This window comes from Convolutriloba macropyga, chromosome 3 (genome assembly GCF_964194025.1).
Source record: "Convolutriloba macropyga chromosome 3, txConMacr16.3, whole genome shotgun sequence".
Taxonomy (NCBI): domain Eukaryota; kingdom Metazoa; phylum Xenacoelomorpha; order Acoela; family Convolutidae; genus Convolutriloba; species Convolutriloba macropyga.
In genome coordinates, this window is record NC_134470.1 from 28077938 (window position 1) to 28102402 (window position 24465).

A 24465-nucleotide genomic window follows, 5' to 3' on the forward strand; every position below is an offset into this window, starting at 1 on the left:
GCTGTTAAAGATTTAAAAATAATTTTCCGAGACATTTTTTTGAACATTTACCTATCTTAAATTTGTTTCTGTGAACTGTAAGTCAGTCTCACTATTGAGAGGAATCCTTTCCTATCTAATGCAATCAAAATTAATTTGGTTAGCGGTTTTATCTTTTAAATATTGTCTTTATGATTTGGGTGCCACAACTTTTCATATAATCTTTTAATTTTTTTTCATAATTTTGGATCTTTTTGAAATCTTATCACATTATTCTACTATTGTCATTTCCCTTGGCGTAGAAAAAAATTTCAATTATCATATTCCATTGTTATCAAAATGATATTTAAAAAATTAAAAGTTTTTAATGAACAGTTCATTTTTAATGGCTTCGGCACTTTTTTTTTATTCTTTTTGCAGTCTTAAAAAACTGAAAAGTCTCATAAACCTCCAAATGAATGTTGAACGAAGTTACTCAATGCAGTAAGTTGATAGAAAAAAGCTATAAATTATAAGATTTTATTTTTTTCAAACGTTTTTTTAAACTTTTTAGTTTTTGTTGTTAGATTTGTCGACTTGTATCCAATTCTCTTCAATGAGAGACCCCCTCCACTTTCCTGTAGTTCGAAAAGTAAAGTGGCTATTGATAATACGTCGTAACTGTGGTTTTGTTTGTTGAACAATATGCATAAAAAAATTTGTCAGTGGTCAATATTTGTTCAAACAGGGCCCAAATGAACCTACATGATCTTTCAGTATAAGTTTAACTGAAATAGTTTAATTGACATTTGAAATAGAAAATAAAACATTCACATAAGAGCGAAAAATTTTGAAGGCTTCAATAATTTAATTTTTCGCAAATTGTTTGTAATTTTTTAGTTTTTCTTCATCTTTATTCCAATTCTGCGGCTTAGTCTAACCAAAGACAGATTCTATTGCTTTCGTAAGGTTTTTTAAACAAATTTAGGAGAATGTTTTTTCGTTAAAAATTAATGGTTTTTAAGACGTTTTTAAATATTAGGTTTAAAAAATATTGCTTTAACTCTGTATTTCGCTTCATTATTGCTTGTTTTTGACAATTTGTTACCTAGTTTACCATTAATTTTAAGTCCAATCTGCATTGTAGCAACGAAAAAGTAAATTTGTGCAGTTAAAGAAGTTTTCTTCTGATCGTATTTTGACGTGGTTATTAGGTGCTTTTAAGTGCATATTTTGCAATAAAAAATGTTATATATTTTAGCTTATTATGTTCATTTTTTACGAACGCAGTCTTTTTAATGGAATGAGATTTCGTTAGCGCTGTATTGACTTCTGGCATTATGTAATTCATCAAGTAGTTTTAGTAATAATTTTTCAAACTCAAAGATCTATTTTGGTTATCTCTTCATTTGGTTGACAGTTGTCAAAAATGTAGATAAGCGGAGGTCGGAACACCATCTGCGAACGCACATTAACAACCCTCTTGGTTTGATTTTTAAATATCTGAAGGAAAGAATTAAAAAAAGAGAATATGAAAAAAAATTCTACGTTTGATTCATAAGTTTTTTGAGCGCATTTAACCCATCTGTTTTGCAAATGTACAAGGCGGCTTGCTAATGTGCGTTCGCACATGATGTTCCGAACCGAGCTCATTCTTATTTTTGCTTTAATTTTCAACCAAATGAAGAGATAACACAAGTAGATGTTTGAGTTGAAAAAAATGTTGCCAAACCTAACTACTGATTGAAATAAATAATGTCAGACCTCATTACAGAGCTCACGAGATCTGTATTTGAAAAAAAACTAAAAGAAAAAAACAAACAGCAAAATTATTAAAAACAAAAGAATTTCACGGCAAAAACTAAATACCTATATTTAAAAGCACCTAGTAACAACGTCAAAATTTAATCAGATAAAACCCTAACTTCACAAATTTAATTTTTCCCAGCTATACAGCAGATGGAAGTTTTCTTCAATGAGACTAGGTAACGAATCAACAAAAGAAGAAATGAGGCATATTTCAAAAATCAGCCAACATTCTGTAAACCAAATAATTTTTAAAGTCTTAAAAAAGAATGGTTTTAAACAACAATATATCATGATAGATTTAATAAAAGTTCATTATGAAACCAATAGGGCCTGACTTTGGTTAGACTAAGCCATAGGAAAAGAATAAGGATGCAGAAAAATTCAAAAAAAAACAAACAATTTGCAAAAACACAAATTATTGAAGCCAACAAAATCATTAGCCATTATCCAAATATTATATATATATTTTTTTCAATTTTAGTTTATGCTAAATCAGTTAAAGCTAGACTGAATGATTAATTAAGTTCATTTGGGCCAAATTTGAAAGTCATTTGGATTTGCTATTACGCGAATGGGCTAAAAAAAGATAAAAAGAAACTCTCACAAAAGTTTATGAAAACGCATATTGTCCATCAAACAAAACATTAGTTACAACATATAATCAATAGAAAAGTTAATTTTTGCAATACAAGGAATTGTATCGGACTTCTCAATGATGAGAATAAGTTACAAGTTGACGAAAAGAACAACATAAACTAAAAAGTTCAAAAAAATATTGCAAATGTCTAGCATAAACTTTATTCGCTTTAAACTGGCTGCTTCGGGTAACATTGCTCACTCAATCATCAATTACAAGGTTATGCGACCGGTCAGCATTTTACGGCTACCTAAAGTAACAAAAAACAGGCAAAAACCGCAAATTCAAAAAAAAGTTGATCGAGAAAAGTGTCGAAGACATTAAAAAACGAACTTTTCAGTAAAAATTTATTTTCAACTATTTTCTAACAGCAAGGAGGATCTTATTTTTTTAACAACATAATTTCAAAAAATCAACAATTATGAGCAAATACATTAAAACCAGGACATTTTTGAGAAGACGCAATTAAACTCAATAGCCTGCAACGGAAGCCAATAAATTCGCTAATTTATAACTCAATGAGATGACAAGAAAGTTTTTCATTCATAATTCATCATTAACTCAATACAATAAGTTATTGACTATGAGAACAACAACAAATAAAGTAAAAAAATCAAAAATTCCGTAGAAAAGTGCGAGAAGTGACGGAGCCATTTAAACTATAACCTTTTGTCAAAACCTTTCATCTGGAAACTTTATTTTCAATATAGAACATCTTCTCTAAGCCAATTAGAGCTATAAGTATTAGGTTAATGTGATAAGATTTCAACAGGAACCAAAAATTCAAAGTTTTCAAAAAATTTCTTCGAAGTCATAGAACCAATAGTTAAAGATAAAACCGCTAAACTGAATAATTTTGGCTGCAGCAGAAAGGAGGGGGTCCTATCATTACTGTTATTGACTTATAGCTCACAAAAATAAGTTTAAGACCGGCAATTGTAGAAAAAAAATTTCAGAAAAAATTATTTTTAAAGTCTCAACAGCCAGTAGCTGTCAACTCACAGCACTAGATAGGATCACCTAATGCTCCTTGCGAAATCTATTGCACTTTTAATCAACAGGAGTGTGCCATAGAACTCTGAAAATTACTAAAACCTCAAAAATAACATCAAAATTTCATTAAAAACTACAAAAACTTGGAATAAAAGCCAAAAAAAAACATGACCAGTTACTTGAAAACGAAGCTTTTGTTCTTTGGGCTTCATTTGACTGTAAATGAGATTTGTCATTAACAGAACCCCGAAATGAAAAGTGACTAGTCTCTAGGTGACTTAAAAAGAAACAAAAAAAATGAAGTTTTCTAAAAAAAAAACAGCTCTCAAATAGAATTCGAATTTTTTTGATAGTAAACCTATGAGACCAGAGCTAGTCTTTTTTATTGCCTTTTGTCTATAAGGAACACAAAAATGATTCATTTTGTGGCTTGAAATGTAATTTTAAGTTTATATTTTAACAAAAAAAAAGATAATTTGAAGAAAAACTGCACTAAAATTGAACAAAATCATGCCAAATATGCGGTGTTCACACAAAACTTCAATCCTCGATAACTCTTCGAAAAATACGAAATTGAAGAAAACCTATTTAATTTCGAGTTCTACGCTGGGCGAGCTTTTTAATGATACCACTCACATTTCTCTACAATGAATACATCGATCGGCCAAAATTGTCTGAACAAAAAAACCCATTTGAGTATATAGTTCCTCTCCCCACAAGTGGAGTCGGAACAAAAATGCAAATAAATTAAATAGGGCTTAACCCAGCAGGATAATCATCAATCATTTTTTAGTGATTGAAGTTGGGTTTCAGAATCAGATTTAATTTGAATCCAGGATATCATTTTTGTTATTTGACACACTTAGGTATTTTTACTTCGTTGTTTTACCAAATCGTTATTTTTCTGCTCTATAAGTTGTATTAATATTAATTTGCTTTTTCAACTAAATGTGAAAAATTATTACTCAGGTCTAGGAAAACAAAAAATAGCCATACTGGTATTAACTTCAGTGTATATGGCTGTCTTAACTTGAGAACACATCGAGTTTCAAATTACAAATCAAAATCTATCTTTTATCATTTTGATTTTTCTTCCAACCTCTGCTTGATTTCGTAGATATTTTTGGATAAGTGGGGTCGGAACATTATGTGCTGACGCACATTACCGAGCCTCCTTGTTTGTACCTAATTTTATAAATTAGGTACTTTATGAACTAAAGGTTAACCAATAATTAGAGCAAAGGGAAATACTTTTAGTCGTTACTATCGGTGTGAAATAAACTAAAAACAAGTTTTTAACTCAAAAACTTGTTTCTGGTATTAAGTGGATTGAAAAAAAATAGTTGAGCATCAGAAATGTCTGAAACATCAAGCGCAGAATTTTTCCGACAAGATAAACTGGAAAACAATGATAGAATTAAGATGATCAGCATCATGATTGGGCTATAGATTGGGTCATTAGAGTAAAGTGACACGATGCATTTATTCTTACCATTGGCAAACTGAAAGTGTCACTTTCGGCGTCTAAATCGGAGGCCAGACTCTGGAAGAAACTAGGAGGGGTGGCTGCCGTCTGTATGATAGTCGGCGGCACCAGCACGTTCCTCGCCAGACCTTCCAGAGAGGCCACATCCTGCAGAGTGCGACATGCAATGGAGGATGACCTGGTAGTCTTGACAGGAGAGAGAGTCTTGGTGGAGTTATTGGGTGCTTCTAAGGTCAAGTTCTGCTGCTGGTTCAATACATCCGCGTGGATTGGGGTTGACTTTTTGGAATAGGGTGTCACTTCTGATTTTGCGAAGTCTGCACAAAAAACACACATTTTAATTATTCAACGTTAGAGTATATAAGTTAATTAAAAAAGTTAATTAAAAGTTAATAAGAAGTAAAAAAAATCAAAAGATCCCAAATCCAATCAGTTTATTTATGCAGATGATTTTTTGTTTTTGCATATAACTCGAATTGTAAACTGTAGGATCTAATAAATTATTTATCAGCTCTGATATGATCGATAATTCATTTTTTCTAAGTTTTATCTGATAAGATCGTATAACATACTTGTCAAATTGTAGCAAGATGCTATATAAATTCATTCAGTTTTCATTGAGGAGGTTTTTATTTTGTAAAACATTGCCATAAAATTTGTTGTGCACAAAAAAGCACAAAATGAGAGCCGTTGGACAAATTGCTCTCGAAAAACAGGCGAAGAAGATTGGAGATAATTTAAACTCAAACAGGCCAGCCGTACGGGATAAGAGAAGGAAATAAGTTGCAAAAAATGGAGTAGAAGGGCAGGAAACGTGGAAGGACCAAACCTACTATATTAAAAGATGCCTTCATGCTATATAGTTTTACTTCCTCGGCAGATTCAATGAACCGTACATTTAAGAGGCTCAAAGAGGTGTACACAGATTTAACGCACTCGGTGTTTACATGGTTCGAGATCGGTTGGTTAGATTGTAGGAAATTGCCAGCTTCTTGCAAAAGATGGTTTCTTGCAAAATTTGCAAGAATTTTAACCTTCTTCCAAAAGGTGTTGTTTAACTTGTAATAACTTGCAAGGCAATTGAATAACTTGTAAGAATTTGAAAGTCGAATGGTTAACTCATATGTCTCTTGCTTGCTCAACTATAATTGGTCAATTCACTTTAAACTTCTGTCACTTACCGTAGGGAGCGAGCGCATGGTCGTTAATTGCCCATTTTGTATAAAATACAATGTCACTCAAGCTGACAAAACAGTCATTTTTTAATTTTAACAACTGATGGGGCACTTTTGCAAATCAGGTAATCAAAAACTAGATCTCAATGCGCTGCTTTTTTTTACCGTTCATGACCGAAAAAAATTCCGCAATCGAAAATTTTTGGAGCCCGATGAATTTTTAAAGAACTTTCTTGAAAATCCTATAACGTCTTTTCTGTCTTCGATTGAATTTTCATCTTCATAACTCACTTTTTTTTCAAAGTTTATTCAAATTTCCCTTCATTGCATTTTACCATATTTTTTAAGATCAATTTCATGATGCTGTTTTCTTCAGTCGATGCGCCGAATAAGCGCAGAATCATATTTTGCGACGTTTTATTTTTTTCTACAGTATAGGCAAAATGGTTAGTTTGAAGGAAATTTTGTTCTGAGAACTCTTGTATGAATATATGCTTCATGAGTCGAATTTTTAACTTGTAACAACCTTGTATTTTGAATGTTTAACTTTCAAGAGCCTGTGGGTCAAATGTTTAACTTGTAAGAAGTTGTACATCAAATGGTTAATAATTCTTGAGAAGAATCTTTTCTTGTGTTGGGCTACTTTTGTTTTATAAAAGTCTTTCGCTAATTTGAGTGATTTTTTTGCCGACAGAAATGGGATAAATACGTACCCGGGCGAATTCGAAGTGTTAACTTGTAAAAACTTTCATTTTATAAGGAGATGGATCGTTTTTCCAAGAACTTGAAAGTTCTTACAAGTGACTAGTAAGAACTTTCAATTTCTTGGAAAAAAATTGCAAGACGATCCATCTCCTTATAAGTTGAAAGTTCTTACAAGTTAACACTTCGAATTCGCCCCGGGTACGTATTTATCCCATTTCTGTCGGCGAAAAATCAAACCACTCAAATTAGCGAAAGACTTTTATAAAACAAAAGTAGCCAAACACAAGAAAAGATTCGTCTCAACAATGGCCTTTTTTATATCTTGCAGAGAAGAACCTCTCCTTCTAAACTATACTCATTTCTAAATTGATTAATTTACACATAAAGCTACGGTTCAAATATTCTCTGATCGGTCAATAAATTGCTCTCTTAAATTCTTTTCAAGAATAGGGGATGCTCTAGGGGAGGCAATTGTTGAAAAGATCTGAATTCCGGAACTCTTTCTAACCTGCTTTTTCTTGTTCCTCGAACTCTTCTTTTGTGACCGGGTCCTCCAGTTTGCCTCCAACTGAGGAACTAGCATGTGACTTCTTCTCATCCTGAAATTACAATTGATGAAAACTAATGAACTATTAGTGCTGGTCGGTTTAGAATTATAAAGACAGAGTTATAAAATGCGAGCATCCAATCTTCTGCCAGTGGAACAAGTTATGCGACCTGAGCGCAGTGATGAAAACTTGCAGCCCTCCGCCCACCTACTAGCAGCGCTCCGCTCATATTGTGCGTTCCTGCAGCCGAATAGCTATTAGAAGAAGAACATTTCAAAATAATATTAAATGTCGCTAAACATAAATTTTTTCAAATTTTTTAATGCAAAAAATGTCTACAGATAATCACTTCTTGTGATCAAACTTTTAAAGAAGCTTTCTCATAAATTCGTTCTGCCAATAGCCATTCGATCAGGAGCACAGTTGTGCCCACAGAGTCCTTGCGAGGACAGTGGGACACGGAAGCAGGAAGGGTGTATCAATTAGCCGAACAGAGTTGCGAACTGCACACATAAATATTACCGGGAGACGTGCGGTGGAGAAGCAACGTTTAAACATTGTTCGCTGAAATACAAACTCAATGGGTTAAAAAAGAAATAAACAAAAACTCAGAGACACGCAAATCAACTATTGGGGTGCGAAGAGTGAATTGAAGAAAATCTAAAGTGCCATGCTGAACAGTGAATAAGCTAAACATGGGAAAAATTGTTCAATTTTTTGGATCATTTCCGATTGTGCCACCTCCCCCGAACTTAGTAGAGGCATTTTATTTAGAAACCCCCAAGCGCATGTGCTACCATATAATGATTTACTGTCTGATGGCAAATGTTTAAATGTTTCATCTAAGAACTGGGGGTGCTTAGCGTAATTGGGTTGAGTAGGAGGAGGGGGGGGGGGGGGGGGGGGGGGATGGTTATAACGGAAAAGAGCCACTTTTAGTTAGTTGAAACTAAAAAAGTTTGGAGAAGAATGCGAGGGTAATGCGTTGCTGATTACACATCAAAAATCGTAGTCGTCTGAGCCACGAGGCATTTCATATTAGAAAATTTTAACTTCCAGATGAAAAAATCTATTCAAGGTGTGATCCTTTATCTGAAACAGTGGACAAACTTAACCGCGTGCCACAATATGCATGAAATTCGCATCTTTTCCCTTTTTGCACTCCCGAGTCAGTACGTTCCGCAAATTTTCCATGCCCTCAGTTACAAACATAACAGAGTAACCGCGGGTGAATTGCTCACAAACGATCGGCGGGGTTTTGGTTTTAGCCAGCTGTGGCTCACGAATGCTAGCATTAGAGCATGCATTAGAGGAGGAATGAGCGGAGTGACATCTCGGGGGCCGGGATAAAGTGGGGGTGGGGGGGGGGGAGGCAGACGGCAGGGTTTGGAGGGCTGGACGGGGGGTCCACCGGCCATGACCATGTGGAGGAAGGGAGAGTAGTGGTGGGGCTCTACCTTCCGGGCATGACCTGATTATACCGTTTTTGAGGACGAAAATTTAAAAGGCTCAGACAAAAAGTGGCCAAGCGAAAAATTGCATAAAAAAGACAACAGGGTTAATATAATAGCTATACAAACTTCGTTTCAATGTCTAATTCTTCGATATGTAAATATTTTCGGCGTCAACTTTTGCAACTTTTGTGTTACTTTTTGCTCAATTGGGATGATTAAAATAAAGTTATTTTGCAGCCAAGAATTAAAATCACCCAGGAACATAGTATTAGGGCCCTGCTAATTTCCTAGCGTGTTGAAGTGTACTCTTTTCCTGAGTCTCGAAAAAATTTCTAGGAAAAGTGCTTTCTAACTATTATAAAATCCTCAGTTACCAAATCAACTATATTGCATCGTTTCTGATAATTGTCTATCCATCGGTCGCAAGAATTCCCCAAAAGCAGGAATATTGGCATCCAGCATAACCTGAAACTACTCCATGTACAAGATCAACATAAAAGCATCAACTGAAAGCCGGCTAATCTAAATGGCTGAACACATAAGACAGATTTGAACAACCAGTGTTCCCAATTAGACAATTATTCATTGGAAAAGAGAATGATCAAAATCCACTAAAACACACAAAAGCCTTCAATCCAATGAAGCCAAGCCAATTTCACACACACAGAGAGACAGAATGATCAGAATCCGAAAAACGACCAAGTTCAATCTTCCGGCAATCTTCAGTATTTGCCCACAAATCAACCCAAATCAATTCCAGGTCAGGATAGGATCATGATGAGTAGTAATGAACAGTAGTCACTCTGGACAATCGAAACAAGGATACGTCAATGCACCACAAATGATCTTTCTCAATTGGCACCACTTACATACCCCGAAGAACCTCGGGTGTCTGGACTTGAGGCTCTCCTGACGAGAGATCTCTTCGCCACCACCGCAATGTCTGCTCCCCGACTCACGAGCAAACGAAATACGCCGAGTAGTCACATCGGAGCGTCGTTGGAAAGCGAGAGACGAGGACTCACGAACACTAGAGTGCTTGGTAAGTATTTGGGACGAATTAGCAAGTTGGTCGGCTTCTTTAGCCGTCATATAGATGGGAATGGTAGGTATGTTGCCAGGAGCGTCGCTTTTGGTTCCAGCAATGGGTTCAAAGTGGTCCTCGAATGCACCTTGGGTGATTAGGAAAGTTCTCTGTTTGCGACATCGCATGCGACTTGCATCCTGCACAAAACAAACGCAAACAACCTCAGTTAGTTAAGTGAGTGAACTTAATCTTGACAACACATGCTCTCTTTCTCTCATTAGGAGAGGAATGGAAACACCTCGTGGTTATGTGCCGCATACATAGGGGACATTTTTAGGATCTGTTCCCCCTCCCCCTTTGAATAAAATATCGTTTCCATTAGCTTCCGTACTTAAGGTTCAGTGTCAATCAGTACTGATTCAGAACAATTTCAGATAAATTTTATGATTTAGTACTGATTCAGAAGGATTTCAGAACCAACTATGAAGTGATTTCTGAATTTATCTCAATCAGAACAAAATTCAGAGAAAATATTCTTTATTCTTATGAATCAGAAGATAATTCAGAATGAATCACTGAGTTAGCTTTGGATCAGACAAATTCTCTGCAAAATGTGACCTGAATTAGCTGTGAATCAGACAAATTTATTGCAAAATGTGACCTGAATTAGACTCTCTGACTCAGTACTGAATTCGACTTAGAGTTAAGAACGGTTGTGTGAACAAACTTTTTTTGCTCCATCCACTAATAATGCACCAACAATGCTTTGTATGAACTAATAAAGGGTGTGATATTACAATTAATATATGGCATAGAAGGGGTGTGAAGAATGCCAAATATTGTCATTTTCTACTGGGTTGGGAGAAAGAAGAGGAAACAGATCTTTTTTTCGCTGACTATCTCTAATTTGAACAAATTTTCACATTTAGTTCCTTCATATTACAGTGAAGTTTTGATTTTTGCAATATTTCAGGGGTTTAAACGGTTAAACGGGCATGTTGAAAGTTATGAAAAAATGACGTATTGGTAACACATCACGGAAATGAATACAAAACAAATAGTGTATAGAGATTGACCTCAGAAAAGTGCAATATTTATGCGTATAGCGTTAAATCTCATAGACCTACATTGATCTAGTCGGAAGCTTAGCAGTGCGAACTGAGTTGACCAAAATTTGACCTGTGTAACAAATGACTTGAGAGGATGTGATTGACAGTCAATTATTCTGTTAGTATCCATAATGAAATCACAAGGACCGGTTGATCAAAGATTCTCAACATCGTCTAATTAAGATCAGAGATGACAATGATAACAATTTATGATCTCCATCGTGAATGATTAGTTCTTGCTCATAAATTTGTTCATGGGCATATCTGTAATTTTCATGGGCATATCTGTAATTATTATAAAAATAGGAATTATATCACTTACAATCGTAGTTGGAAGAACATCCTAGAATTTGGCATTAACTTGCTATTTTTTTTTATATGAGGCTATCTTTGATCAACTCAGTTTGCAAAGTTCGCAAATACCATAAATGCTCTTGCTAATACGTAGAAAAAAATATAAGCGGTTCGTAAGCAATATTTGGAAGGAATAAAATGAAGCATGTAAGGTTCAAGTAAAGATTATTTGCTCTGACCCTTGCTCTAAAAGTGGAAACATTGTAAATGATACAAAAAAATAGTCCTGAGATTATGTGATTTCTAAATGCTCTAACAACCAGTGGAATGTACTCCCATTGGAGTTTCTGTAATTTAGTTTAGTGAAGAAAACTGATATTAAACACTTTTTTTCTAATTATGGATAGAAATTATTCAAAAACTTTTTAATTAGCATAGATTGCCTTGGCAGTATGTATGTAATGGAACCAAGTTCCTGAATACTTTCTCTCCCACTCACATATTTTTCTTCCCCCAGCTACATTTCTGTCCTCCAAAAATATTTTATTTCCTGACTTCCATCCCCCCAACTAATTTCCATTGCTGCTCTTTATATTTGTTGATTTAATTGAAGAAGTCAGAAGTGGTTGAAATTCACGTCCAACAATGTTTATAGAGAAAGATTTCCCGTTTTTGAACATAACTTGTGTCAATGGCGCCAGTTGTATATATATATATATATATATATATATATATATATATATATATATATAAATATAAAGAGCTTGATTTGCTACCATTGGTGACACTTTCAGAAATGCAAATATTATTGAAAAGTTGCCTTCGTATGTAAGATTTAGGCCGAAGAGCATAAACACGTTTGATGTGTCCGAGGGTTCAAAACGGATCTCGAAACTTGCTCGACTCAGACTGCGGAATTTTTATTTTTATATGGGGGAGTTGGGAATTTGACACTTTAGCACGTTTTAAGCTCGGGTTTTGATAATTTCACAAATTTAATCAAAAACATCACAATTACAATAGATCCAACTGATTTTTAATCTGTCCCTAGAAGTGAGACTGAGATGAGGCTTCTCCTGAGAAGGATACCTGCGTGGGATGCCTAGTCACGACAGATGGTCCAACTTTACTCACAGATTTGAATGTCTCAATCACAGATTTGAATGTCTCAATGTCGAAGGCTGGATTTTAATAGGCGTCTAGGTATTGTTGGATCAGTAAAAATATCTTTCAATTCCGCATTAGTTCTCAATGGAGTAGGTCCTCCTCTCGATGAAATTTAAAGCACCACCTACACAAACACACATTCCTTAGGATTATTTGCATGGCCTGGTATGACCTTGCTTCATTAAGGTTTACAAGAACAAGAAGTTATCCCCACACGTGTGTCAGTACAGACACACACACACACCTTAATCAAAAGTTTAGCCAACACAGGTAAGATTTGTTTCTGTCGCGCTCGAAAAGTTTCAACGAATTTCACTGATTAGTGAAAAGGTTTAACTCTATACATTTTCTGATTACTGACGCATCACATCTATATTGAAAACCACGGATTAGTGATAGCGACAAGCAAACATAGCAGAAAATCATTAACCAAAAGCATTAGATAAGCACAGTAAGCAACAGCCTTAATTTAATAATAGGGTTAACAAAATCAAGGATGTTACTAGAAAACATATTTCAGAAAGAGTGCAGTATAAACTTTGTAAAATAAGACAGTCTTCTAACACAGTCAACATGCCAAACAACTCCAAAGCATCAGCAGCAAAGAGCAACCTCAAGCAACAACTTCAGCTAAAGCTGATAGAGTGGAACGAAGCAAAAGACCTCTTCGAAAAACAAAGCAAGAGTAACAAAGGTCTAAGCATACTAAGTAAAACTTTGAAACTAGTGAGGTCACAAAAGATCAGTTGAACAGAAGTTGTAGTGACACTATGAAGCTACAGCTACAAGTGAAGAGTTGACAGCACTTGTGAGTGAATCTTCCAAAGAACATAATCATGCTGAAATGCAAACAGGTAGCAAAAGCAGACAGAGCGGTTGCAAGTGATACTGAATCTGCTTTTAACACATCAGCAGCGCCTTCCCCTAATCTACTTAGAAAACAGTACCCCATACGTAATAGACCAAGGAAATTTGTTTATAAGCCTCAACAATCAGCAGACTAACACTGCTGTCAAGTCCGACTCAGAAGACACTAATAAATCTCAACCAATTCTGAATTTTGAAGACAGAGAAATGCACAGACAATTTTTCTCAGGGGCAGTGAGAACAGATAAAACCTGGCAAAATTTAAGTCAATCAAGAGAAGAGAACCTTGTTCAACAACAAGAACAGACAACGGATTAACCTTCAGCGCACTGTAGCTCAACAGCAGGCAACGACTCCGCAATAAGACTACACTTGCAGCAACCAACATGAAACATCATGCAGCAACTTTCATTTACAGCAACCAACAGCAAACATCAGGAAACAGGATCAGACCTCAGATAAAGTTGCAGGCGATACCAGTGACATTTTTCAACAGAGATCTCTGCATTGAAACGTACGCACTGCTGAACATTGGCAGTGACAGCCTTCAAATAACATAAAAGATTGCCGCAGCACTTCAAGTTCAACAAATCCAAGATATAAACTTTCCCCTAGCAACACTTCATGGTGAAAGATCAAATAAAAAAGCAGTTGTCTTGATCGGAATAGGAGCTTTGTACAGCAGTTGTCCTGTGATCAGAATCCCTGTCTACGCAACAGCAATAGAGGAGTTTCGGATGCCAAGAAATCAAATTGAATTGTTGGATGAGATCTGCAGACACCATTCTCACCACCAGAACCCAGGTTTCCCAACAATCAGGGACAACCGGTTAGGAATACTGATTGGAGCAGATGCATTCACAGCAACAGCACTCAGATAGTTCACAACGGGACCCACTGGCACCCCATACGGAATCAACTGTGCTTGGTTGGACACTGACAGGTCCCATTTCTCAGAGGTACTCGCAGAAGAGGATCGTACAAGCAAACAACACAAGCATAGCACTTTTCAGTCATATCAAAGGATGAAGATCTTCTCCAGTTTTTCTTGAAAATTGAAGGAGTGAACTTCAGCCACCGTTTTTGCAAAGGACAATCTTCAAAAACGCTGCTTCAAAACATAAAGGAATCTCACTCAATGATGCATTGCTGATAGGGCCGGATCTACTTTTGCAACCTGCATAGTCTTCTTCTTTGTTCAGACAGTACTCAACAGCGATCGCAGCGGACCTCGAGGCAATGTTCATTCAAATTGGCATCCATCCACAAGACCAGGACAATTAACATTTTCTGTGGACAGGGGATGGCAATGAAAGATATTCAAATACAATCGACTCATTTTCAGAGCCACATAAATCACATTCTTGTGCGATCTTTGTTCTGCAGAAGTGTTCAAATGACTACAGACAAGAGCATCCAGAGGCGTACACATAAATCTTGCAGCAGTTCCACATGGATGAAATCATTCAGAGCTACTCTTCTGAAGAGGAGGCATGAAGAAGTGCAGAGGAGATTAAAATTGTTTTGCAGACAGGAGGGTTCAATTTGACAAAGTTCCTGAGAAACAAAACAATCAAATCAGAAAACCTAGTCGAAAGGGACAAAACAGAAATGAAAACTCATGGAATCCATGATCAGTCGTGGGAACACGAGACTGATAAGCTTATGTTTGCAAAACCGAAGCCTCAACACACAGGACGCCAACTGACTCAAAGAAAAGTGCTTTCATTGGCAGCTTCTCTGTTTGATCCAGTTGGACTGATCTCACCGTTTGCCATCAAAATGAGGTGCATATTTCAAAAAAACTGTTAAAAGGGGAAGAAACAGGGATCAATCAGTGTCAGAATACTGCCAACAAGAACTACAAGAGTGGATGGAGGAGTTCAACAGCATGATTTCAATGCAAATTCCTAAATGCCTGATTCACAACACCATTGGAACCCATCAAATTCTCACGTTCACTGTTGCCTCAATGAAAAAAATTGCTGCAATAGAGTATGTGAGGAAAAAAAACGCCGAGTGGTCTTTGCACATATCTTCCCGATATGAGATCAGCAATATAAAAAGTGGCAACAATCAAGCAACTGAGATTTCCAAATTTGGAATTGTAAGCGGCAACGCTTGGAGCAGAGCTAGCAGGTTTTTGTGAGAGCAGGATGACAACAAACATAAGTTCAAAGCACTTTTGGACAAACAGCAGTGCTACAATTGGGTGGATCCAATCCAACCAGAGACAGAAGATGTACATTGCCCACAGATTTACCAAAATGCACGAAAATTCCAGCTCAGATAATTGGAGATACATCTCTGGAAAGATGAATCCCTGGAAAGATGAATCTTTGAAAAGATGAATCTCTGGAAAGATGAATCTTTCGTGAGAGCAAGATGACATCAAACATAAGTTCAAGGCACTTTTGGACAAACAGCACTGCTATACTTGGATAGATCCAATCCAACCAGATACAGAAGATGTACATTGCCAACAGATTGACCAAAATGCATGAAAATTCCAGATAAGATAATTGGAGATACATCTCTGGAAAGACGAATCCCGCTCACCACCCACGGCACACGAGGCTTCACCCCATCACACATACCAAAGCTGTGAATTGAACCACAGGAATTTCTAAGCAAACCTCATGATTCTTAGAATTTCATCGAGGACAGTGGTCCCCAAATATGTGCTACAAAAGCGGCACAACATCAGACGCCTGCATTGAGGTTGAAAATTTGAAACATGGAGTCGACTGCTCAATTCTACTAGAATGGTGTTCCAGGCAAAAAGACTCTTCAAGGCAAAAATCCGAACGAGAAGACAAATCCAATCACCTGAGACCTCCAAAATTGACAATTTTGCATCAGTTGAGAACAGGGCAAAGAATTTCCTCATCACGATGTCCCCACACTAGTTTTTCTCAGGAACAATTTCTTCGCCGTTGAAGAAAGCAGTCTCGAGAAAAGATAAAAGGCACCTCTAACCTACAGTGCGAAACAAACCCTTTGTTCTCCATAGCAGGAGCAGAATTACAAGAGTGTTGATTGAAAGGGCACACCATGACTGTGGCCGTCGGGGCATGAAAAATGTGAAGGCTCACCTGCAGCAGATTTTCTTAATGATTAGATTGAGAAAAGTGCTGAGAAGTCTGGGGAATAACTGATTCATTTGCACATAATGGAGGGCAGACAACGTGAGACCGAAGACGGCTCATCTACCTGAATCCAGATTTCCATATGTCGACAAGCAGTCCTCTTTTTTCAAAAAAGATATAGACATGTTTGGACATTTCTACCTGGAGGACAAGAGAGGGGGCACTCAGATGCACTACACATGCTTGTTCACATGCCTAGTCACCAGAACTGTCCACTTTGAAGTATGCCATGAACTATCAAACAGTTGTCTTCTCATGGCCATCCGCAGATTTGTATCAAAACTTGGATACCCTGACCTCATTGTGAGTGACAATGGCAAAACCTTCCTTGGGGCCAACAAATCATTGAAGTTAAGATTCCTAAGAAAATACCAGCGAGACGAACGATTACATCAGACTGCAATTGGCGCAACAGAACATTCAGTGGGTTTTCAACCCACCATTGGATCCACACTTCGGAGGAGTCTGAGAGAGGCTGATACAGACCGCGAAGAGGAGTCTACTAATTGTGCTGGGCAGTCGGAATTGGGCTTCCAGACAGTTGTGGCAGAGGGCGAGGCAATTTTGAACATCATGCCATTAACTTCTGTGAGCTGCAGCATCTCAGATGACGAACCACTTACGCCTATTCACTTCCTACTTCGCAGATTTCACATGTCTTTGAAACATCTTGTGAACAACAACCAGCGGTTCATCACTAAGGACTTCAAGTTACGCAGTCACTACTTGGTCACTACTGCAGCAGGCTGCTAAATGAATATGTTCCTGAGCTCAACCATATGATGAGCTGGATGAAGCTGACAATGTGTGGGTTCTCAAGGACTTCACACCCAGAGGCATCTGGGCTCTTGGGAAGGTTTTGAAAGCACACAAAGGTTCAGACGGAAAAGCAAGGAGCTTTGACATCCAGTGCGCTACAAGAATAGTCAAAAAGACCAGCTGTTACACTGAGTCTTGTATTCGACAGAAGTGGTCGACATTCACGTCCAATGTTACTTGTAGATTTCCCGTTTTTGACAATAAATTGTGTGCCAATGGCGCGAATTGTAATATATATATACAGATATATACATATACATATATATATATATATATATATATATATATATATATATTTATATATATATATATATATATATATATATATATATATATATATATAGAGAGAGAGAGAGAGATAAGGAGCTTGGTTTGCCACGTGTGATCTACCATGAGTTCGACTTTCAGAAACACAAATTTTATTGAAAATTTGTCTTGGTATGCAAGACTTAGGCCAAGGAGCATAAACAATGTACCATAGATCAGTTGCCAGAACGCAAAAAATCGAAAAATTTGTCCGAAATTTTGACTGTCTTAGACATGACACTTTTGTTACTCAGTTCATTAGAAAAAATTTCACAGGCAACAAATTTTTATCGAAATAGTACAAAAATTTGAAACCGTCCTGTTATTATTTTTTTAAAAAAATAAGCTACAGAAGAAAAAATTTCGTTGTTTCTCATCAGTGACAAAGTGAGGGGGCCCAAAAAACACTATATATTGAAGTGTAACTTCAACTAAGTTATCTCAAAAATTGTTCAAAATTTTCATAAATGTTCATAGTCTCAAAGTCGCGCTCAATTGGGATTTACGTCGCAACAATTTGTGTTTGCGTGTTTTTGTGTGTGTGTGTGTGTGTGTGTGTGTGTGTGTGTTCCTCAGTGCCGTAAATAAGATCAAAAGTGATAGAGAGCTTTCAATTCAAAATATAATATTTTTTGTATTCTTTTTAAGCCCTCAAAATTAGCGTTGCTGCACCTCAGTTTGTGTGAAATTTCCCAATCGAGCTAGGGTCTGAGCAGTTTTTTGTGCATGCGCACTTAGTGTACGAGATAGTTTTCCTAACTGATGTTAGTTATCTGTCATTTCAACTAACACTCAACACTCGAAGTCAACTAATATTACTATAACTAAAAATTTTCACCCGTGCATAGAGGTCAGTTTCCATGTCGCTACTACAATCTAAGGCTCTAGTCGCTTCAATCGCAGATTAATAAAATAAACCACATCAAAAATAATTAATTTATTTTGAAAGATTATTTGTGTGCGGGTTAAGGAAGCAAACCCTCACACAAAAAAATCCACAGGCTGAATCTAATAGGAAATAAACCCCGCACGGAAATACAGCTCACGGAAATAAACCTCCATTTTAATATTGAACTTCATTCGTGATGACTGGTTCGATTGTGATAGTTTAATATCAATTTCCACGAACACTAAGGCATGGCTATGACCCGCGTGACATGGCCAAATGCGCTAAATCTGCAACTCTTTAACAATCAATTGGGGTTTTATTTCTGTGGGGGTTTATATATATGGGGGTATTTTGCCTTGCTTTTTTCTAAAATAATTTTCCCTGGGTTTTTTCTTCGGAACATATTGATGCAAAATTGTAGGAATATTAGTTGACAATCAATAGCCGCTAAAGGAGTTGAGAATGGAATGAGAACTTAATCGCGGCCAAACTGGCTAGCTAATTCAACCCAAAAACCACAGAAGAAATCAGTCAGTCAATCAAGTCATTCATGTTAATCTATAACTACAATCCGAGGTCAAGGTCAAATTGTACACAGGTCAAATTCAACCGCTCTTATCTGCCTCATACGGTTACAACGCAAGCAAAAATTAGAAAGCAAAAAATAAAAATGTGCATCGATATACATGAATATTTCCGCTTTTATCGCCAACCTGCACTTCGTATTTTGAAACTCTTTTTTTCTTCGGAGGAGTGTTTGAATCGTTCGCTTGCGTTGTAACTTTTTGTGGTAGCTTCATATCAACATCATTTGTCCACGTCACTATTCTTCAAACGAAGTACAGCATTTTGCTTCTTTTAAGATAAAAGAAAATCAGGGTCACTTTGCTGTACAAAAGTCCTAAGTTTGACTAAATTTCTGCTTACTGTTTTAAATTTTTTCAATTGGTCTATGACGAGGGAGTTTTTGTGTATGCAATCGAGTTTTTGGTTTCATCATACTTAGTTCGCTTTTGCGGATCAATGTGTCTAAGCCAGGAAGTCGTGAGTTTTACCATTCCAAAGCCCACCAATGTGTATCAATATAAATTGAAGGATTTCTCCAATGTTGTCTTTTTATTGTTTGTTTGGCTTTTCTCTGCCTGATATTTTTAGGAAGAACGTATTATAAAAAATTAGAAGCGTTTTTTTCTTTTTGGAATATTTTAATCAAGATTGTTGAGTATAATTTCGAAAAGAAAAAATGCGAAGTTTACGAAATTAGGATTTTTGCTGAAACCCGATACCAATTAGGTTTTTATTTAAGGTTAAGTAACTTCGACTTTGTCGAGTCATAAACAGTTGTTTTTCATCCTAACGCATTAGAAAGATCTACTATGTGGTTTGACGAATTCTAAAAAGATCCAAACATTAAGCTTCGCAAGAAATTTTGATCTCAAAATTCACTGAGCAAAATAATGCGAAGACAATCTTATTAAGTGACATTAATGAAAAACATTCGGCCGATACTACATTGTTCAGATAAAAATTTACCGTTGACTTTGTGAACATATAATATACTACACTATCGGCAATATACAAAAATGGCTGCGCGCTGCTTTAAACTAGTACAGCAAATGAATGCATAATGCATAGGCTGCAAATTATTTAGGCCTAGGCTATGCCGGGTGATTTTACCGCCACTATTGATACATGTGTACGGAAATTGATAGAGATACTATCCAGGCTGTTTCTCAAATAAGCTTCTCTTAACTCTAATGGTGACTAAAGACGAAACAAAGTCGGCTTCCCAAATGGCTTAGTGATTATTCGGAGCTAGTCAGAAGACTCATGATTTACAAAAATAATGATTCAGCAAAGAACACATATACGAGCTTGGAAGTAGCTATAGAAAATTTATTCGGAAGAAGAATTAAAATAGGGCAACTTAAGTTGCAATCCATTTGTCCCTTTTTCAAAATTCTGCAATAACTCAAGAGTGCCTAACTCATTCAAACTAAGCAGCACATCAGAATTTGTCAGTACACACAACAGTAATCTTTCTGTTAATTATCATCTAATATTTTACCACAAACTAGCTATTTTACTATGGAAATTCCCATCAATTGTGATCTATTTCCCCATCAATAATTTTAGTAATTAACAAGTTTTCCTAACCGTTTTTTCAAGCATACGGCATATAGATCTGGTAATTGGTAAACCTATGTCGAGCAGTATTGAGACTGATCATAGCAATCAATTAACGCCCCTTAACTAATATCTTTTTCATATCGCAAAGTAGTAAAAAAAATCTCACGCATAAAATTATTGCCGTATGGAGTTCAAAGCTTTTGGTGAACGAAACAATCTTAAATTAATTCCTCTAACAACATATTTGAACAAACCGTGGTTAATGGTGACAATTTAGTGCACTACAAAATGATACTAGAGAAAGATTGAAGACGTTCAAGAAAACAGTCCGAAAAAAATAAGTTAACTCAAAAAGCTAGCCTTATCGAAAATTTTCTTTCCTTTTCAGAATCAAGATTTTTTGTAGTTTTTAGGTTTTTGAAAGAAAATTGTTTAGGATATCATATCAACAGGACGTGACTTAAATCAAACTTTCATTTATTTTGACCTTGAAATGATGAGAAATCTACACATAGTCATAATTACAAATTTTGACGTTTACAGTTTTATCGTTCAGACACGTTTTTAAAACAGGTAAAATATATGCGAGGCTGTTTTTCTACGCATCAATAAGAAAAGTGAGAATCAAAAATTTGTAGACTCTGCATGCTAGCTTTGATCTGAACGAATATCTAAGAAAAGTATTATTGGTTGAAAAAGGAGGAGTTGTTCAGAAATTGCAACAAAAACATGAACAGAAGGAAAATGAAAAATTGTTTTAACAGGGAGTAGCACTGAGGGGGTATTCAACTGCAATAATAGCATAGTTGTATCAGAAATCTTATTAAATGATATAGCTTTAGATATGCAAGATCATACAGTTTGGTTAAACTTAAGAGAAACAAAAAATGCCCATAGACGTTGAGTATTCAAATAACAAAAACTAAAGAAAAAGCTTTAGTTTAAATTTTGCGGGCCCTCTCTCTGAATTGTGAATCTCTGTGTCGTAGGCTATTGAATCAAGTGAAAGACTATCGGTAGATTAATATTAAGATAAAGGAAGATTTAGGATAATTTTTTTTCGAATTAAGATAGAGAAAGATGGAAAGTTTCCTAAATGAAAAAAATTAGGTTTGTATTTTTCAGCGGGCACCTTCACTCAAACTGAATCGGATCTTTTTTATACAAAAAACTCATTTGGTTGAAATTTCAGAGACTTGATCGAATATGGGGTAATCGAAACGAAAACAACAAAAATATAGTTTGCTGAGACAGAAAAAATGTTAATCGTTCATTTCTTTATTCTGCTGTCTATTCTAGATTCTTCAGTTTACTTTATAGTTTAAACCTTCTAAAAATCAGAAATTTCAGTTAACAGAAGAAATGGAAACCCCTGAATATACCCAAGTATATTTTCTCTTTAGTTAAACAAAAATAGTTTAGTTGAACAAACGTTTTGGACGAACGGCAGCCCATCTTTCTACTGGAAACTTTCTAAGCAATTTTGTAGCTGCTTCTCGCTTTTAGTAGTTTTTTATGACAACATAGCAGATTTGATTTTTTGCCGAACACTCAAAAACATGAAAACAAGAACGGCAAACGATTGAGGCAAGAACCATAAAACTGTTATTTTTCATCACTATTGAGGTTGGAGCTGAACTTTTATTGATGCTTTTACTGTTCCAGTTTGGTCTGTTTCTGATTAGCAGTTCAAATTGAAAGAATTTCTCTATATTAATTCACATGTTTTTACTTCAAATATTAAAAACAACGGAATATTTTTTACTAGGGAACAAAAACTTTCTATAAATATTGCTAAAAATCTTAGCCAAAACATTTCGTCTAGCTCAGTAAGGGTTCGTTATAATTTTAATTAGCCGAAATGATTCCTTTGGGAAAACCGAAGATGAATGTGATTTTTTGTGATCTTTTTTGATTAAGATTAATGTGAACTTTCTTTGTGATATTTTTTCTTTCGCTCCAATCTATCGCCTGATTGTTATCAAAACATCACATAAAGTTATTTTAAATTATGATAGGATATGATCTCGACTTTTAAGACTTGGCGACCTGTTATGAAAGATTTATTTAAACCCTTCTACAAGTTCATTCTTCTTTAAAGTTTTTTTTTCAAATGGGTCTATTTTATTGACATCGATCCTGCAATATGTCTTATAACTTACCCCGTTAAACCTGAACGAGAACAAATTTTCATTTTTTAAGGTCTGGCAAGATTTTTGCATAAAATTATTGTCTTGCAATAATGTGTTGTATTAAAAATAACAACTAAAATTCAGTCATCAAAGCATGAAATTTTACTGTTTTCTTGAGAACTACAAACACAGGTAAAGAACTTTCCATAAAATTTTAATTGTTTGTTCGATTTTTTGGGATCTCCACCTTGACACATTATACTCTAAACTTTCGAAATTACACTGCTATAGTTTTTTTGAGAAAGTTATAGTTTTAATAGTATTGATTGTAATTATCATTACTGTCTCATGCAGGTTCTCTTTGAGCATGTAATGATTTGCATAGTTGCAAGATCAATGTGTATCTTGCTAGATTCTTCCAAGACGAATAGTTGTCTTGTAAGATCTTGCACGATTTTGCCAGAATGTTGCAAGATAACAATTCGGAGTCCACTAGGGAAGACTAAATTTGCTCTTCATCAAATAAAGTTTGTTAACATAGAAACGAAAAGTCATTTTTGTGTCATGATTGAAATGCTGTGAGCATATTGCGTACACAGTTTCAATATAAGACACATTTTTTGGATAAAAAGCGAAAATGTAAGTTCTGCAGTTCAATGCCCTGACACTAAGGAGAAAGAGCAAATGATGTTGATTTATTTATCATAAAATCAGCATATAACCATCCAGCCGAAATATTTATAGCCGATGGCAAATATCAAATAATTATTTGATATTCCAATATGCCTGATACATTCGTACAATTAGAAATCTGCTCAATAACATTTGACGAGGAAGATAGCGTATGCTGATGAAACTCTATTGTCTAACTAAGCGGATGTTAGTCCCGCACGATGTTGGAAGATTCTTATAGAAACCTGTCAATCATTCAAGATCTCGCAAGATTCTTGTTACAGGCTTATTTTTGCAAGATTATTGCAAGATATTGCAAGTTGATGAATTAGCTTGTCACAAGGTTCTTGAAGGATCATTGCAAAATGAGCAAGATTAACATCCGACAAGGAATAGAGTAACTTAGTAGGCATAAGTAAGGAGCGGGTGGTCAACCAATGAGAGAGGAGATAGCAACAAGGTAGAGCTGCATTTCAATCAATAGCACTGCAGTGCAGTTGAGAATGAGATTCTATTGATAGATTGATCGCAACTGAGCTGAGCTTACAACTAGCTGTAAGTGGAATTCATCTACGTCCGGAATCTGCAAACAGACAAGAAACAACAACTATACAATCCTCCTACTCCACCTCATCCACTGTGCGGGTGGATTAGATGCGGCTATTTGCGTGTCATTCTGGGCTGTGAGTAGTGGTTAGTGACACAGGTGAGCATTTAAGTAAACAACATTATCTACCCAGTGTGTGTGGCATACAGTATGTCCCATAAAGTTGAAAAATAAAAGTGGAGGCTTAGAAACCCAAAACATCTTGCAAGATAATGCACACTTTGCAAGATCGTGTGCAACATCCAGTCACGGCTAGGGTATTCACAAAAATCTTACCTAAAAACAATGAGATTTAAATAAACATTTAGATGATCATTTGATATTCCAATTTTTTTTAAAAGTTTTTTTTGCATTAGCAGCTTTATGGGACTAACTGTACATGTGAATATGGTGACTGATAAACGGAAAGTTTGTTAATGCATTTTTGAGTACAACACACAGAAGTTATTGGGAAAAGTTGAACAGCTGTAAATGTGCTACGAGTGTTGTGACGGATGTGATAAATTTTAGGGTCAGGTTTCATGTTCACAAC

At 35.7% G+C, this 24465-nt stretch overlaps 1 protein-coding gene across 21 annotated transcripts in view; it reads right to left on the reverse strand.

Annotated features, from left to right (window-relative positions):
* LOC142336128 (voltage-dependent T-type calcium channel subunit alpha-1G-like) overlaps positions 1–24465 on the reverse strand; it is a 155833-nt gene that overhangs the window by 78621 nt on the left and 52747 nt on the right. For 8 of the 21 annotated variants that reach the window (XM_075384688.1, XM_075384681.1, XM_075384687.1 and 5 more), the window contains 4 exons: positions 23874–23909; positions 9639–9989; positions 7272–7362; positions 4890–5200 (listed from right to left, as the gene is read on the reverse strand). In XM_075384688.1, the coding sequence (XP_075240803.1) occupies positions 4890–5200; positions 7272–7362; positions 9639–9989; positions 23874–23909 (789 nt within the window). Of the gene's footprint in view, positions 1–4889; positions 5201–7271; positions 7363–7833; positions 7876–9638; positions 9990–23873; positions 23910–24465 lie in introns of all 21 variants that reach the window. The other 13 variants (XM_075384700.1, XM_075384699.1, XM_075384694.1 and 10 more) reach the window with 4 other exon arrangements.